General features: G+C 40.3%; 1 protein-coding gene across 9 annotated transcripts in view; it reads left to right on the forward strand.

Annotated features, from left to right (window-relative positions):
• The window catches only part of GRM7 (glutamate metabotropic receptor 7), a 935,325-nt gene that overhangs the window by 633,049 nt on the left and 286,744 nt on the right, over positions 1–15,532 (forward strand). For all 9 annotated transcript variants that reach the window (XR_003507726.1, XR_003507724.1, XR_003507723.1 and 6 more), the window contains exon 7: positions 4,147–4,286. Coding sequence is in view for 5 of the 9 variants with exons in the window: in XM_027522339.1 (XP_027378140.1) it covers positions 4,147–4,286 (140 nt within the window). In the remaining 4 variants the exon portion in view is untranslated. The remainder of the gene's footprint in view (positions 1–4,146; positions 4,287–15,532) is intronic.

The raw sequence follows: 15,532 nt of genomic DNA on the forward strand, positions 1-15,532 counted from the left end.
CCTTGATACCTTGTAGACATTTCTGCAGGGAATCACTTGTCCTTTGATAATTTATTAATCAAATAAATTTCCTCTGCAATTGTTTGATCCTTTTTTTTTTTTGATACAGATTTCATTGAACACAAATCCCCTTTTTTCTCTTTCAAACAGTTCAGGGGTGATGTTAAAAGGGAGTTTTGTGTGTGAAAGGGCAGGGTGAGGGGGGACTGTAAAAAAAAAAAAGCCAGTTGCATTGTAGAATCCATCAAAAAGGTCAGAGTCACACCATGCATTACACCTCACTTAGGCAACATATTCAGCTCTTCTGCCTTATATGTTTTTAAGAATGATCTTTAATGAGTATGGAAAGGGCACTATAAGAATCATTTCTCCTCAAAAGGATTGTAAGGAGGGAGAGAGATGAGGCAGTCTATACCTTTTTCATGAATATTTACTGGGTAGGGTGAGATCCTTTGGAGCCCCAGGCCTCTGATATTCTTGCCCTGTCCTCTCACAGACTCTGAAAAGCTCCCATCCTATTATTTAATGAGTAGAAGCTGCAGAATTATAGCAAAGCACAACATGAATCCTAGTATCCAATGTGAAAGAAAACAGCTGTATCTGAATAGTAATGTCTTTCTGAAAAATAATAAGACTTCTATTGCTTCCTACACAGAGAGGGCTTGGGGGGTGTCTCTGTGGACTGTGGGGCTAGTGTCTAGGTGAAGCAGAGAAGAAACACATTGAAATGGAGCCCTTGGCCACACACAGATTCAGCTACTGATTCAAGTTATTAGGATCAAATCAGTGTTACTCATAGATGAACACCCATTCCCAGAATGGATTCTAGCCTGCTGTTTGGAAGTTTTTTTTGTTTTTTTTTTTTTCAATGTGTACACCAATGGAGAAATTTAAATTAAATGCCAGTTAGAAGAGACAACTTTGATGCATTGGGAAAAGTGATCAGTCTGGGAGGACTTCCCTGGTGGTCCAGTGGCTAAGACTCCATGCTCCCAATACAGGGGGCCCAGGTTCAATCCCTGGTCAGGGAACTAGATCCCACGGGCTGCAACTAGAAGATTCCACATACCACAGCAAACATAGAAGATCTCACGTGCCACAGCTAAGACCCAGTGCAGCCAAATATATATATATATATATACACACATACATATATATAATATATATGTATACACACACAAAAGATTATTAGTCACATGTTTGTATGCATTTCAGCAAAGTAAATGATAATAAAAGTGAAAGCTATTTTAAAAAAATGACCATCTATTGAGCATTTAGGGCATAAGGTTAAGCACCTTGTGCACATTATTACATTTAATTCTCTCTAACCTCTTGAGGGCTTCCCTGGTGGCTCAGAGGTTAAAGCATCTGCCTCCAATGTGGGAGACCCGGGTTCGATCCCTGGGTTAGGAAGATCCCCTGGAGAAGGAAATGATGGCAACCCATTCCAGTATTCTTGCCTGGAGAATACCATGGACGGAGGAGCCTGGTAGGCAAAGGTGTTATTACTTACAATAAGAAGTAGAGGGAGTATGAATAGCTTGATTCAAGTCACACATATAGGAAGTGTTAGACCTGGGATTTACAGCCTTTCTGGTGGATTCCAAGGCCAGTTGTTGTGTACTCTTCTAGTTCAATGAGCTCAGTTGACCTGGGGCAAGTGACTTGCCATCTCTGAACCTAAAGTAGCCTTCCTCACCCGTAAAGTTAGGAAGTTTATTGTTCTGTGTCCTCCAGGTCTATATTGGTTTCCTATTGCTACCATTAAAACCTACCATATATTTGATTGCAGTTGTCCAGTCTCTAAGTCATGTTCAACTCTTTGCGACCCCATGTTCTGCAGCACACCAGGATTCCCTGTCCTTCACCATCTCCCAGAGTGTGCTCAAACTCAAGACATATATTTGGTATTAACACCTTAAATGGCACATGTTTATTGCCTTACAGTTCTGTAGTTTGGAAGTCTGATACCGGTCCCGCTGAGCTTCGGTTATGGTGAAGACAGGGCTGGATCCTTTTAGAGGCTCTGAGTATCTGCTCCCTCGGTTTTTCTGACTTCTGAAGTCCACCTGCTCTCCTGGACTCAGGAGTCCTTCCTTGCATCCTCCCAACCTCTTGTTCTCATCCTCTCACCTCCTTTCTCTTTTGACTCCTGCTGCTTTACTTAAAAGGGCCACTGTGATTAGACTGGGCCCACCCAGATTATCTAGGTTAATCCCTCCCATCTCCTGATCCTTCATGTAATCACACCTACAAGATGTCATTGCCAGGTATGGTGACATTCACAGGTTCTAGGGGTTAGAACTTGGACCTGCCTGGGGGACCATTATACGTCCTGTCACAAGCTCTGATTTTTTTTTTTTTTGTAATAGGCAGAAGCATCATAAAAGTCTGTGCCTGACACTTGTCGGATAGTGTAGAGTTCCTTTTAGTTGCCTCTGTACCCTGTCTACAAGCTGGGCCGTCTCTCCCAGCAGGGGTAGCTGGCAGGCCCAGATTGCAGTTCTGTATTCCTCTTGTCACCGGCTATATTGTCCTACTTTCTGGACCCTTTTTGAAACTTCATTGTTGTGTTGATTGATCGTTTGTGTGGAATCACTCTCAGCATCATGCTTGCTCCCTGAGGTGTGTGTACACACGTGTGTGTGCTCATTTGTGTCCAACTCTTTGCAATCCTATGGACTCTACATAGTCTTCTAGGCTCCTCTGTCCATGGGATCCTCCAGGCAGGAATACTGGAGTGGGTTGCCATTTCCTAATCCAGGGTATCTTCCCGACTCGGAGATTGCACCCGAGTCTCCGGCATCTCCTTCATCGGCAGGTGGATTCTTTACCGTTGTGCCACCTGGGAAGCCCTTCCTGAAGAAGACATCCTTTCTTACTGGATCAAGCATTCTCTCTCCTTTTCAGTTAACATGCCTTAGTTCTTTCATCCATATCATTAATTCAAATACCATGTTGGCCCAAGTTCTGTAGAAGCTAATGACTACTAGCCATATGCAAAGCTCTGCCACCATCAGCATCTTAAAATTTTTAATGAGAATTATCGAAAGTGTTTCATCTCTTTATCTAAGATTTACTTGCTCCCCCCCCCCCAAAAATAGCAAAATGTTCTCAGTGATTCTGTTTCAGCCTGTAATTGATCTATGAACTTCCTTGTAAACAGCAGGAAATAGAGCACTGTTTTCTGTTGGAAATATAGATCATGTATTAACTTATAGGCAGAGCAGACATACCCTGAAGTCACATACCCTGAAGCCAGTATTATTTTTCCTATTTCTCAGAGATCATGAGTGAAATAATGCTCAGTTATAAACTTCTGGTGATTCTTCTTTAACTGTTGGTAAGGTAACTAAAATTCACATCTTTTATACTTTGTATGTGATTTGCCTCTTGTTCCCTATGGTTAATATTAAGGAACTTTTCACTCATATCCAACTTTTAAGTTATATATTTTTTCAAAACAATGCATTAGTCTTTTGAAATTGGCTTCACTATCTAATTGTTTACAGTCTTAAGATAGACATTTCAAATAAGACCCAAATAGAAAATTGAGAAAGAATCCATTGTTTGTTAAGCATTCACCAGGCAAACTGCTAAGCATTTCAGCTGCTTATCGTTTAAAGCCAATTAGAAATAATCAGCCAAAAATACTTTTAAATGCAATCAGTATTCAACTATGTATTTAAGTGAACTTTTGAGCTTGTTTTTCACTTCTCTTGTATTTCATTTAAAAAATATATTTATTATGTCTTGATTCTTTATACACAATTTAGTGTTTGGTAGAAACTAAAATAATAATAGTAACAACAACAATAAAGCTTAAGATTTTCTCTGAAAAATAATGCATTTAATTTTTATTCCTTACAAGAGAAGACAAAGTAGAATAAAATGCTTTAAGACATTAAAGAATTGAGATGTTCCAAGGAGGAAACAAATTGTCTTCCCACCTTATCTACTGATTCACAGAGCATAGTGATGACTTGTCCAGGAGTTTCAGGGAGCATGTTGGGGAACCTGTTAAACAACAGGGCTACCTCTAGGCTACCTTGCTCATCACCAGGTCTTCAGAGTATTCCCCAGGGCACAAGAGATTGATGGAATCTTGTTTAACTATAAAATTTGTCACTGTCTTGTCTTCCCCAGGTAGTGCGGGCACCCCAGTCATGTTTAACAAGAACGGGGATGCCCCTGGGCGTTACGACATCTTCCAGTATCAGACCACGAACACCACCAACCCCGGCTACCGACTGATTGGACAATGGACAGATGAACTTCAGCTCAATGTGAGTTTTGCTGGCCCCTCTTCCTTTGCCTATGAAATGAGTGAGCAGGTTTTTAATATGCTCCATGAGGCAGATATGTTTATGAGTATCCGCAAGTGCACTTGCAGCTTGTTAAGAGCATCAGTAGGGACTGATAACCATCATAATGCAACAGTGAGAGCATTGATGATGATGGTGGTGATGGGCATGCATGTGGAGTTCATGCCTGACTGAACTGGGCAAATCTGTGCATCATCTCATCTAAACTGAGGCTCAAGTTGCTTAACCAACAAGGTACCAGCTAATACTTCAATACTTTCATGAGATCTTTCTCATGCTCAAATTATTTTCCTTCCTTTCTTCCTTTATTTGCTCGTAGATTTTTTTTTCTTTTAATTCATTTTACTGAGTCACTTTGACTTACACTGAGGTTCTCTGGGTAATATCAGTGTTGGTTAATTTCCATAACCTCTCTTTCATTCTGTAAAGCATGACCTTGAGTGAGTAACCAGTTATTTGTGCAAGGTTATGTCAGAGTTCACCAGGCACAGCCCATCAGGAACTCACCTGTAGTCAAACACAGTAAGGTTTTTTTACTTCACTACATGAAAAATAAACTCCTGCCATCACTCCTCTTCTTCAGGGTGGAGGAATTCAGATGAGATTTGTTAAGTTGGGAATTCTAAGGAGGTTTTGGGAAGCAAGGACCAGTTTTGGGTTGGGCCATTCTTAGGAAGTAGAGACCAATATAATGGTTGGGTGTCTTGGTGATTTTGAACTAGGAGGTGTGAGGATAAGAGCTGGGCAAGAATGGTCACTAACAAAGGAATGGTTAGACCTCATGTGAACTGGAAAAGGAAATGTCTAGATATTTTTGTAGCTGCAGAGTGTCCTGTGTATCTAGTTTCACACATGATGGCTGAGTGGCCTTGCTTTGTCTTGTTCTCCCATAGTCATGGGATGGCCTCATCTGGTTAGCATTTATATTCTTCTGAAGTTTGAAAGATGCCTGCCTAGGTATTAACTGACAACTCTTCAGCCCCTTTTTTATTTATTTGTGTTTTAATTTCTTACTATTTCAGGTTCAACATTCAATAATGTGCTTATAATAATTCTTACAATGCCCTATTTGAAGTTAATGTTTAGTCTAAATGAATATGCTTGTCTTCCTGAGGAGTAACGAACACTTGGGCCAGGATCCTTCTACCCTGGCCAGGCCCAGTACAGCTCCTCTTTCTCCCCTCCTAAGAAAGGATGTAAACTGTCCAGCCCTAAGCCTGGTGGCTGGGGTCCTGGAGCCTGAGGGCTGTGGCAGGGATGCTCTAGGGCCTCTTTTTCTGAGATATGTCGACTAGGGGGTTGTACTTCAAGAAGTTCTACAGCAGATCCCTTGATGTGGCCTTGAGCTCACATACAATGTTCACCTGGGATGCTGTGGACAAATACATTGGGTTGGGCTTATGAATCAGGTAGGGCTCCTTAGTTCCAGAGACCTACTTTGAAATAGTAATATATACAATGCATGATTGTCTTACGAGCCCTGTATTACTATGAGTTCTCCAGAGAAGCAACCAATAGGATAGGCCGGTAAGTAGATAGATAGATAGAGAAATAGATATGTTGTAGAAATTGGCTCACATTTATCATAAATGCTGAGAGGTCCAAAGATGTGCAGTTGCCAAGCCAGGGATCCAGAAGACTCAATGGCTTAAGATCCAGTCTGAGTCCAAAGGCAGCAGAAGACTGATGTCCCAGATCAAAGATAGGCAGAGAGAAAGGGTTCTCTCAGGCTCAGGCTTTCAGTTCTGTTCAGCTCTTCAACAGGTTGTTTAAGGCACACACACATTGGGGAGGACAATCTGCTTGAATCAGTTAACAGTTCAAATGTGCATCTCAGCCAGGAACACCCTCGCTGTCTGTAACCACATACCAGGGCACCCATAGCCCATTCAGGTTGACACATAAAATGAACCATCACAGGCTGTGTCCCAGGGAAGTCCTTCTAATGTCTCTTCCAAACCTGGAAATGATGCCATTAGCCTTTCCTCGTGTAGACCTTAGGAGGCACTTTGGAAATGATTGAGAGTATGGGTTTTTGACCATAAAACACAGAATGGACATCTTGGGGCTGGTACAGCTTGGGTTATGGTTTTTAGAAGAGACGATTGTGCATGAGATGGGTTGGTCAAGCCATGATAGGCCATTTACATCCTTTGAACATTGTCCCACCTGGTTCTGCTTGTATCTGTTCAGTTCTTTCCCTCTCAAGGTCCACCGTCCCAGTGAGCTGATGGGAAGGTTGTTCTTTGGTTTGTATTTTAATACGAATTGTGTTTATCAGCCATTCAACAAGTCTTTGTTTTATTTTTTGTATTTTTAAGTACCTGTCCTGCAATAAGCATTGTACAAGGCAGTGGGTGCATAATGGAAATCAAGACAAACGTAGTTCTTGTTTGTACATAATTGAAGATCTTGAATAGCATTACACGGTAAACAAGAGATATGAGTGTGAAAATTCCAAAGTGTGGTAAGAGGCATGGCAGGAGAAAGAATGATGGAGGTGAAGAGAGGCCTTGCAGATGAGGAGCAGACGATGGGGAGAGAATGAGTGATCCACAGAGCAGGTCAGAAGTAGACACAGTGATGGTGTAGCTAAGGGAGAGGATGGGAAGGAGGGATGAGAGGAGAAGTTAGGGCATTAGGTAAGAGCCAGAGCCATCCCTTGTAGACCATGATAAATATTTTAAAGATTCTATTCTGAGTACATTTAAAAACCATGAAGAAATATTAAACAAAGGAGTGGCTGGCTCAGAATTAGGAATAAAATATTGCTTTGTCTACTGAGAAGGTGATGAATAGTAAGGGGCAAGCATGGGAGTAGAAAGACTAATGAAGACTACACTGCAGTTATCGAGCTAAAATAGGGTGGCTTAGTGAAGGAGTTCTCCACCTCAGTATCCAGTGGAAACCATCTGGAGGGCTTGTAGAAACACATCTGCTGGGCCCATTCCCAGGGATTCTGATTCAGGACATCTGGGAGTGCAAGGAGGCCCAAATATATGTCTTTTGAAGGAGTACCTGTGCTATGCTGATAGTACTTGGAGAACCACTGGTTTAGAGAATGTGGTACTAGCAGAGATACAATGAAATGAGTGGAAACATTTATATGTGTACTATATATATATATATATATATATATATATAGTATGTATATGCATATACAGCTATAATTGCATTTCTTACAGGAAGAATAACATAATTGGGATTTAGTACTGGAGGCAAAGGAAGAGTAATACTGGGATTGGAGGAAAATAATCAAGAGTGAATCCCAGGTTTATAGCTTAAGGAACCCTGTGGATGCTCTAACAAGAGAGTAGGGAGACAGCTTGGAACAGGAGGGAAAGATTGAGAACCCTGATTGAGTCTTTCCAAATCCATGAGGGCCAAAATGAAATGGATATTAAGTCTGAAGCTCAGAAAAGAGTTTTGGGCTATAGTTATTAAAAAGAAAAAAAAAAAAAGAAAAGCAGTTGTTAACCTATAAATGGCCTTGAAATGCATTAGAGAAAGAGAGAAAATGTAATAGCAGAGAACCCAAGGCCTTGAAAACCTCATAAAGAGTGTCACAGTTCCAATCCAACTACTCCAAATAACACCCAACTTAAAAGAGTCTGTCTCATTTGCCTGGAAAGTTGGGCCAAGCTGTATTCTTTGAATTTTTATTTTTGTTTATGGAAGCTAGACAGGCATATATGCTTGATTTAGCACTAAATAGGAACAGCTTTGATTCTTCCTTGTCATGCTGAGAGGTTATGGTAGGAAGAGCAGACAGGACCACAATTCCTCAGCTGAACCCAGTGACTGATGCTTGCTATAGCATGCACCTTAAAATTATGAATGGCTGAGCCAGGGGGAGGACTGTTTTTAGATCCCTGAAAGGCTGAGTTAATTCAGAGGGTGACCACTGAGATAACTGGCCTTGCAAAGAGGTTACCCTGTTGATGTCTTTTATAGACTCCTTAAGATACTGTAAAATCTAATTGGAATCACAAAGAAAATACTTGCATGCACTCCCCAGAGGGTAGTCTACCCATCTCACCTGGAGCCCCAGGCCGCAGCTGCCAGTCTGTCCATGGTGCTTGTCCTGTCCATCCAGGGCCATCCTGCTCCCGATGTTACTTCTGCTCTAATTATTCTGATTCACCTCCAAGTTTGGTGAGAGTGGACTTTCCACAAACTTAGTTTGGTAGGTTTTCTTGCTCCTTGTCAATGAGATAAAACAAGTATTTTAAGTAACAGGTATGCTTATCATTTAGAAAGACTACAGAGTACTGTTTCAGCCCCCAGTGAGATCATCTCAAGGAAATGGAGTTTTCAGGAGAGCTTTCTCTGTGGTCAGTAATTGCAAATACATTTCTTAGCCAGGAGGTGAATGTTTTAGAATCTCATGATCCCAGGGTTATAGACCAGACTGCCTGGCATTCTGTATCCGATCCTCTGGAATTTAGGTGTCTGAGAGCGTCCAGTCTATTACAGAATGCCACCCTGAGTCCTCACTGCTGGAGTAATAGCTCTAGGCCCTGCTTCTTCTTGGGCCAACAGATGACCACAGGGTTTGCTATTTGAATGTTCCTTCTCCAACAAGAATTCATCAGAAGGACGTCATCAGGAAGAAAGCCATTCATTCTCCCACTTGCCACCCCTACAGAAAGAATTCTGCTTTTTGACTCAGGTTTGTGTGGTACCATGCAGAGATGCTGGAAAATGTTATTCCTGGCAGAGAAACAGTCAAGGGAATAATGCAGTACATATCCATTGCTTACCCACAGGGTATCAGGAAGGATGGAACTACTGGAGATGTTGGGAGAAACAAGGGGACATGTCCCTGCACTTGGAATTCCCAGGATAGGGTCAGGGCTCTGTAATAGATAAACTCCATGTCAGGGTTTATTTTATTTATTTCCACTTTATATATATATATGTTTTAATTGAAGGATAATCACTTTCCAACTTTGTGTTGGCTTCTGTCATATGTAAACATGAATCAGCCATAGGTACAGGCATGTCCCCTCCATGTTAAACCTCCATCCCATCGCCCACTCTATCCCACCCCTCTAGGTAGTCATGGAGCACTAGGCTTGTGCTCCCTGGGTCATACTGCAACATTTACAGGGTTTAGATATGCGCTGATTTAAGGCACTGACATATATTTGAAGTGGAATTTGAAGGATAAGTCATAGTTCCCAAGATGGAGATGAAAAAAGTATTTGAGAATGAATAATGCAATACTATGTAGAAACTAGGATGGAAGTATGTTGGGGATAAGGGCATAATATGAAAGGTAGAGAGTTATAAAAGCTATACATTTATGATGTGATTAAGCTCCACAATTATTTTGCATATTAGAAACAAAATTTCTGTCATCTTTCAGTTATTTGCAGTTAGTAGGACATTTAGATATGCCTGCAATGTAAATTTTTCTAATTAACTGAAATCCTTTAAAATCCAAAAATGTTAGTTTTTTGTTGTTGTTTTTTTTTTTAAGGAACTACCCTTAATAGGCAACTTCCTACAGTTAACTGCACACACTCTTAAATGGAAGACTGAGTAAATATCACTTAACCTTTTCCGGCACCTTAGTCGTCAGTCACTCTACAGGGTAGTCCACCTTTATAATCTTCTGAGGTGTGTGGGGGCTTTTTAAGAAATTTGTTCCCTATTAAATTTACCTTCTAACTAGAGATTGAAATCTCCTAAAAGATAGAATCCGTGTTTTAATTCTTTTTTTGTACAATTACTAGCATACTACCTGGCACTCACCAAGCATTTGTGTTTGTTACTGTTGTTACTATATAAAACCATGGTAGGATTAATATGATCTCTTTAATGGTAGAGATTTTCTGTGACAAGCAGCCACACTTCTTCCCTCTGGGAAGAGCACCCAAGCGTCCTCTTAAGTCATGTGGTCTGCCTTGCACAGTTCCTAAATCCAGAGGCAAGACTGGATTTAGCCTAAACCCATCACCCTTGTTCATAGTGATGACAGGCAGTAAACTGTCCAGTTAGGATGAACCACTTGATGCCTGTCAGCCAGTCTGAGACCCCACCTCTTAGAGGAAGCGGGTGTGCCTCTCAGGAGCCACAGGCAGACATTTGGAGGCCACAGAGCAGGAGCTCCAAGGAAAAGGAGGCAGAGCTTAGAGCACCTAGGCTGAAGGCAACATGCTTTGAGCCCTAGGAAACCTTTGCGTGCATGCTAAGTCACTTCAGTCACGCCAACTCTTTGTGACTCAATGGACTGTATCCTGCCGGGCTCCTCTGTCCATGGGATTCTCCAGGCAAGAGTACTGGAGTGGGTTGTCATGCCCTCCTCCAAGGGATCTTTCCAACCCAGTGATCAAACCTGCATCTGTTATGTCTCTTAGGTCCCCTGCATTGGCAGGCAGGTTCTTTACCACTGAAGCCCTGGAAGGCATTTATAGTGCTCTCTGGATTGTTCCCTTATCAGTAACTGAAGGAAACTTAAGTGTCTTACTTTTCTACTTGCAACTATTTCACTACAGCAATCAAAAATTTAAAAAAAAAAGTTTTTGTTTTAGTACACCCAAACTTGGGTAAATAAAATGTCAGTCTACACTTAATAAGCTGAATTTTTAAAATTTCATTAAACTAAGGTGATTAAAAATTAATTTTAAAAGTTGTAATTTTGTTAAATATTTGAATCTTTCACTCTGGTTAGAATTTTGTCTTTCACTGGCGTTTAAAGACAAAAAGTATGGTTGATTGCAGCAATCACTGTTTAATCAAATTATCTCTTCCCAAATCAATACTTACTTATACTGCCTATAAAACTCCTAATCACTCTATTGTTTCATAATTGCAGCAGTAAAAATGTTTTAGAAGTCTAATCATGCTTATAATTTACAAAGTATTACATGAGATATGGGGTAATGGATAGCCATAATCAAAGTAATGTTGCCAAAGAGAAAAATATGTAAGTTGTCAAAATCTAGTACTTCTTTAACTTCAGTTTAAAGGCTGCTTTTATGAAATTACCCCACTGATCATCATAATGAATGACTCATATCTTATAATGTATAGTTTTGTTATTAGTAACTAGGGTTACAGGCTTTGTAGCTGATGTGATTAAATGGGAACTGAGTCTTCGCTTCACCAGTTACGAGCTGTAGAGGATTACAGAAGTACCAGTTTCATAAGGTTATTGCTAGAATTAAATGTAGTAATATATGTAACAAACTTAAAACAGTGCCTGGCACATTGTAAATATTTAACAAATGTTAGCTGTAATAGCAAAAGTAATAATAATTTAATATCCTTAGTTTATCACATAACTGTTGAAAGTGTCAGTTTCTAGTGCTCCACTGTATTTTGTTTTCTTTATCCCCCTACACCTAGTAAGATGCTTATAAAATGATTGTTCTATATGAAATAGATGAGTGGATGAGCAGACAAACAGTTGGGTTATATTATAAATTACTTAGGAATAAGGGTGTCTTTTTTGATTTAGAATCCCCAGTGCCTATTGCATGAATGGATGAGAAGATGTATCCAGAAATCTACTGCAGTCAGCAATTCTGTACAATTCAGGGATCCACTTAAGACCTTGGTTCACCAGACAGGTTTCTTAAGAATTGTATATGTGGTCTGTAAGCCAGTTCACATTGCAGAGATAGATTCTTTCAGTCTCTGAATGATGGAGCAGGGCGGGGAACGATGAAAAGGAATATAAGAATTGGTTTTAATTTTTTCCAATTGATTTTTCATTTTAGAAACCTACCTGTGGCTATTTGAGAACATAGGGTGGGATAACTGTTCTTGAGGGATTGTGTCAGGGTGTGAATGGCTACATTTGTGTTAGTGAAAGTGAATTGATAATCACACCACTGAAACTGATTCCATCCACCGCCTACCTATCTAGTTTTTAATGTCTCATTGGAGGAAGAGTCAAAACAGCAAAGGATTTAGGATCGTGGCTCTCATGGCTGGGCCCAGATCCTTGGTCTGTGAACCAGGACAAGAATGGCCTCTCTGACAAAACGGCATTTACCCTGAGACCGGAGGGCCAAGAGTTATTTCCGTGTGTCCATATCTCTGAATGTGTGGCATTTTACACAGGACATGTACAAATCCAGAAGTACTGCTTCCAGTTGAGGTGCAGCCTGAGACTACAGATCCCAAACTCAATACAAACAGCAGGAGCATTTAAAAACGTAATGCCTTGCTCATATTTTAAGAATCAAGAAATTTTTCAAGAATAACTTTTTGGCTTTTCTTTTCAAAATCAGATCAGGCAGTAATGTGCCTTTATTCGATGCTATAATAGCTAGTTGGATCTCAGGAAAGGCTTCCCACTTCTCTGTGTCTCCACAGACCCCACTCTCCCCCATTGCCTGACCCCCCTCCCCGATCTCTGCTCCCTCACCTGTTTCCTTATGCCCACAGGTATCTCATTTCATTCACTAAATCTAGATGTAGATTTCAACTTATTTCCACTAATTTGGTTTCCAGATATCGTTGACTTTTTATAAATGATCTCTAGGAATTGTTTTTCAAAGTCTTCAATAATATACTAATAGTGTCAGTGACTCAAAACAGCCATAAGAATGTAACAGCTTTTTTAAAAAAAATGGTCAGTAAGTACAGCCTTCTAAAGAGAACTGCTTTAATGAAGACAGTGCTTTTGTTTGGAGACGTGTATTTGTGCAAATTCTGAAATATACCGAAAATGAAAGAAACCAAGATCACCCTTTGTCGTGAGCATTTCTTCTTGTAACCAATGGTGCATAATTGTATTCTGTCTATGAATGTCTAGAAGATGCATAGTATTTATAATTATCAATATGTTTTCATAAGCATGTGCATTACAGAAGCCTGAACCCCCATTATTTCTTGTTTGCATTGTAGGCGTTCCAGCAAATCACTCTTGTTTATTAATATACAACTATGTTCTGTGGGGAAATTGTTGAATTTCATTACTTACTATGTTTGGAGCTCAGGCAAAATACATTTGAAAGAAGAAGTAATAAGGATGAGTTTAGAGAGCTCAGATGTTATAACAGGGATTCTCACTTGCTATTGCCAATCCAAAATTAGAAAAGGGAAAAGATGAGCTTATGTACCCTCTGCCTAACCATTTGCTCTGGGAAGCCAAAAATCCAAGGGTGACATGATGATGTTAAAAAGGAAATGTAGGGATTAGGTTAGAAATGTTTTCAACATGCTGTGAGATAGTCTTATAAAGTGGGATAGCATCAGAAAGCCCAAGTTTGAGTCCTACGTTCTCAGCCACTTGTGGCTAAAGCAAAGCATACACTATCCTTGAACCCCAGCCCCTTGTCTATTTAAAATCTAATCAAGCCAAGCAAAAGAGCTACTTCACAAGGACACTTTGAAAGTGAATTGCTATAATCTTCCTGATAGAAGTAAGCATATGGGATTCATGGTCATACTTCTTGTTGTATTTCTTGCTGCCGTAAATAATTACCAGAAACTTGGTTGCATAAAACAGCACACCTTTCTTTTCTTGTAGTTCTGAGGGTCACAGGTCCCATGGGGATCCCACCGGGCTAATATCCAGGTGTCAACAGAGTTGTTTCTGGATACTCTAGGAGAGAATATGCGTCCTGCTCATTCTGGTCCTTGACAGTATTTAGTTCCTTTTGGTTGTGGGACTGAGAGCTCTGTTTCTTTGATGTCAGCCATGGGTTGGCCCTGGCTTCTCGAGGCCACCTTGGTGCATTGGCTGGTGTCCATGTCTCCATCTTCCAAGCTGGCAGTGGTGGGTTGAGGCCCTCTCATGCTTCCACTGCTTCCTGCCTCCTCTCCATAGTTGTATCTCCCACTGACTCTTCTGCCTTCCTCCTCTACTCCAAGGGCCACTGTGATTATCCTTGGCTCATTCAGATAATCCAGAATAATCTTCTTATTTTTAGTCTGTAATCTGTTCCATGTGCAAAGTCTCTTTTGCTGTAACATATTGATAAATGAAGAAATTAAGATATGGAAATCTTTGTTGGGGAGAAAGGTAAAGGGGGCAGATTATTTTGCCTAAGTACTGTTCTTTACTACCTAAATTTGTTTTTCTGTGAAATCTGTAAAATCCATATTGTCATTCAGTCACTACGACATGTCCAGCTCTTTGTGACCCCCATGGAGTGCAGCACACCAGGCTTCCCTGCCCCTCACTGTCTCCCAAAATTTGGTCATATTCATGTTTATTGAGTCAGTAATGCCATCCAGCCATCGCTGCTGCCCTTTCTCCTTTCGCCTTTAATCTTTTGCAGCATCGGAGTCTTTTCCAGTGAATCAGGTCTTTGCAACACATTTTCATTATTCTTTTAATTTTTTATTTTTATTTTCTTTAATTCAATATGCCTCTATCATTGTCATATTTTAATTAAATATTTTTGTGCAGTGAAAGTTTACTTTCCAATTACAGTTATTAAAAATGTTGCCTGGTATTCCCCATGTTATAAATGTATTGTTAAGCCTATCTAAAATAGATAACATAGTTGTATAAATAGATAAGATTTGTATGAGATTTTCTTAAGCATCTTTAGTATCTATCTTGACTTCCTTGGTGGCTCAGATGGTAAAAAAAAAATCTGTCTGCAATGCAGGAGACCAGCATTCTATCCCTGGGTTGGGAAGATCCTCTTGGAGAAGGGAATGGCAACCCTCTCCAGTATTCTTGCCTGGAAAATTCCATGGTCAGAGGAGTCCGGCGTGCTACAGTCCACAGGGTTGCAAAGCGTAGGACATGACTGAGCTACTAACACTTAGTAGCTAATTGAGCTAATCTGTTTGATAAATGTTCTAATCACATACCTAGAAAAGCCTAGAGAAGAACCCTGAATTAAGAACCCTAAATTAATGATAAGCAAACATAATCCCTCTCAAGTGAGGAGTCAGGATTGAAGAGGAACAAAAGAGTAACACCATAGGAGGCTTAGCTAAACCTCCAGCCTTGTCCTAGTTTAGCCTCTACAATCCTGAGCATTTTGCTTCCATTGCATTATTTCTCTAAATGACAAAGCAGAAATGCAGGGAAAGAGAATAGATTGGCAGTTTCTGAAACAGTTAAACATAAAATTGCTGTATGAACTAGAAATTCCACTCTTGGATGTATACCTTGTTCTGACCTTCTTTGGTCCGTATTAAAGGTCATGGAACAGTAGAACATCATAGCCTGGAATTTGGAAGCTGTTGACTGCTGACTCCCTGACATGGCTACCAAAGTTGTCTAT

Source organism: Bos indicus x Bos taurus, chromosome 22, assembly GCF_003369695.1.
Source record: "Bos indicus x Bos taurus breed Angus x Brahman F1 hybrid chromosome 22, Bos_hybrid_MaternalHap_v2.0, whole genome shotgun sequence".
In the NCBI taxonomy this organism is placed as follows: Eukaryota; Metazoa; Chordata; class Mammalia; order Artiodactyla; family Bovidae; genus Bos; species Bos indicus x Bos taurus.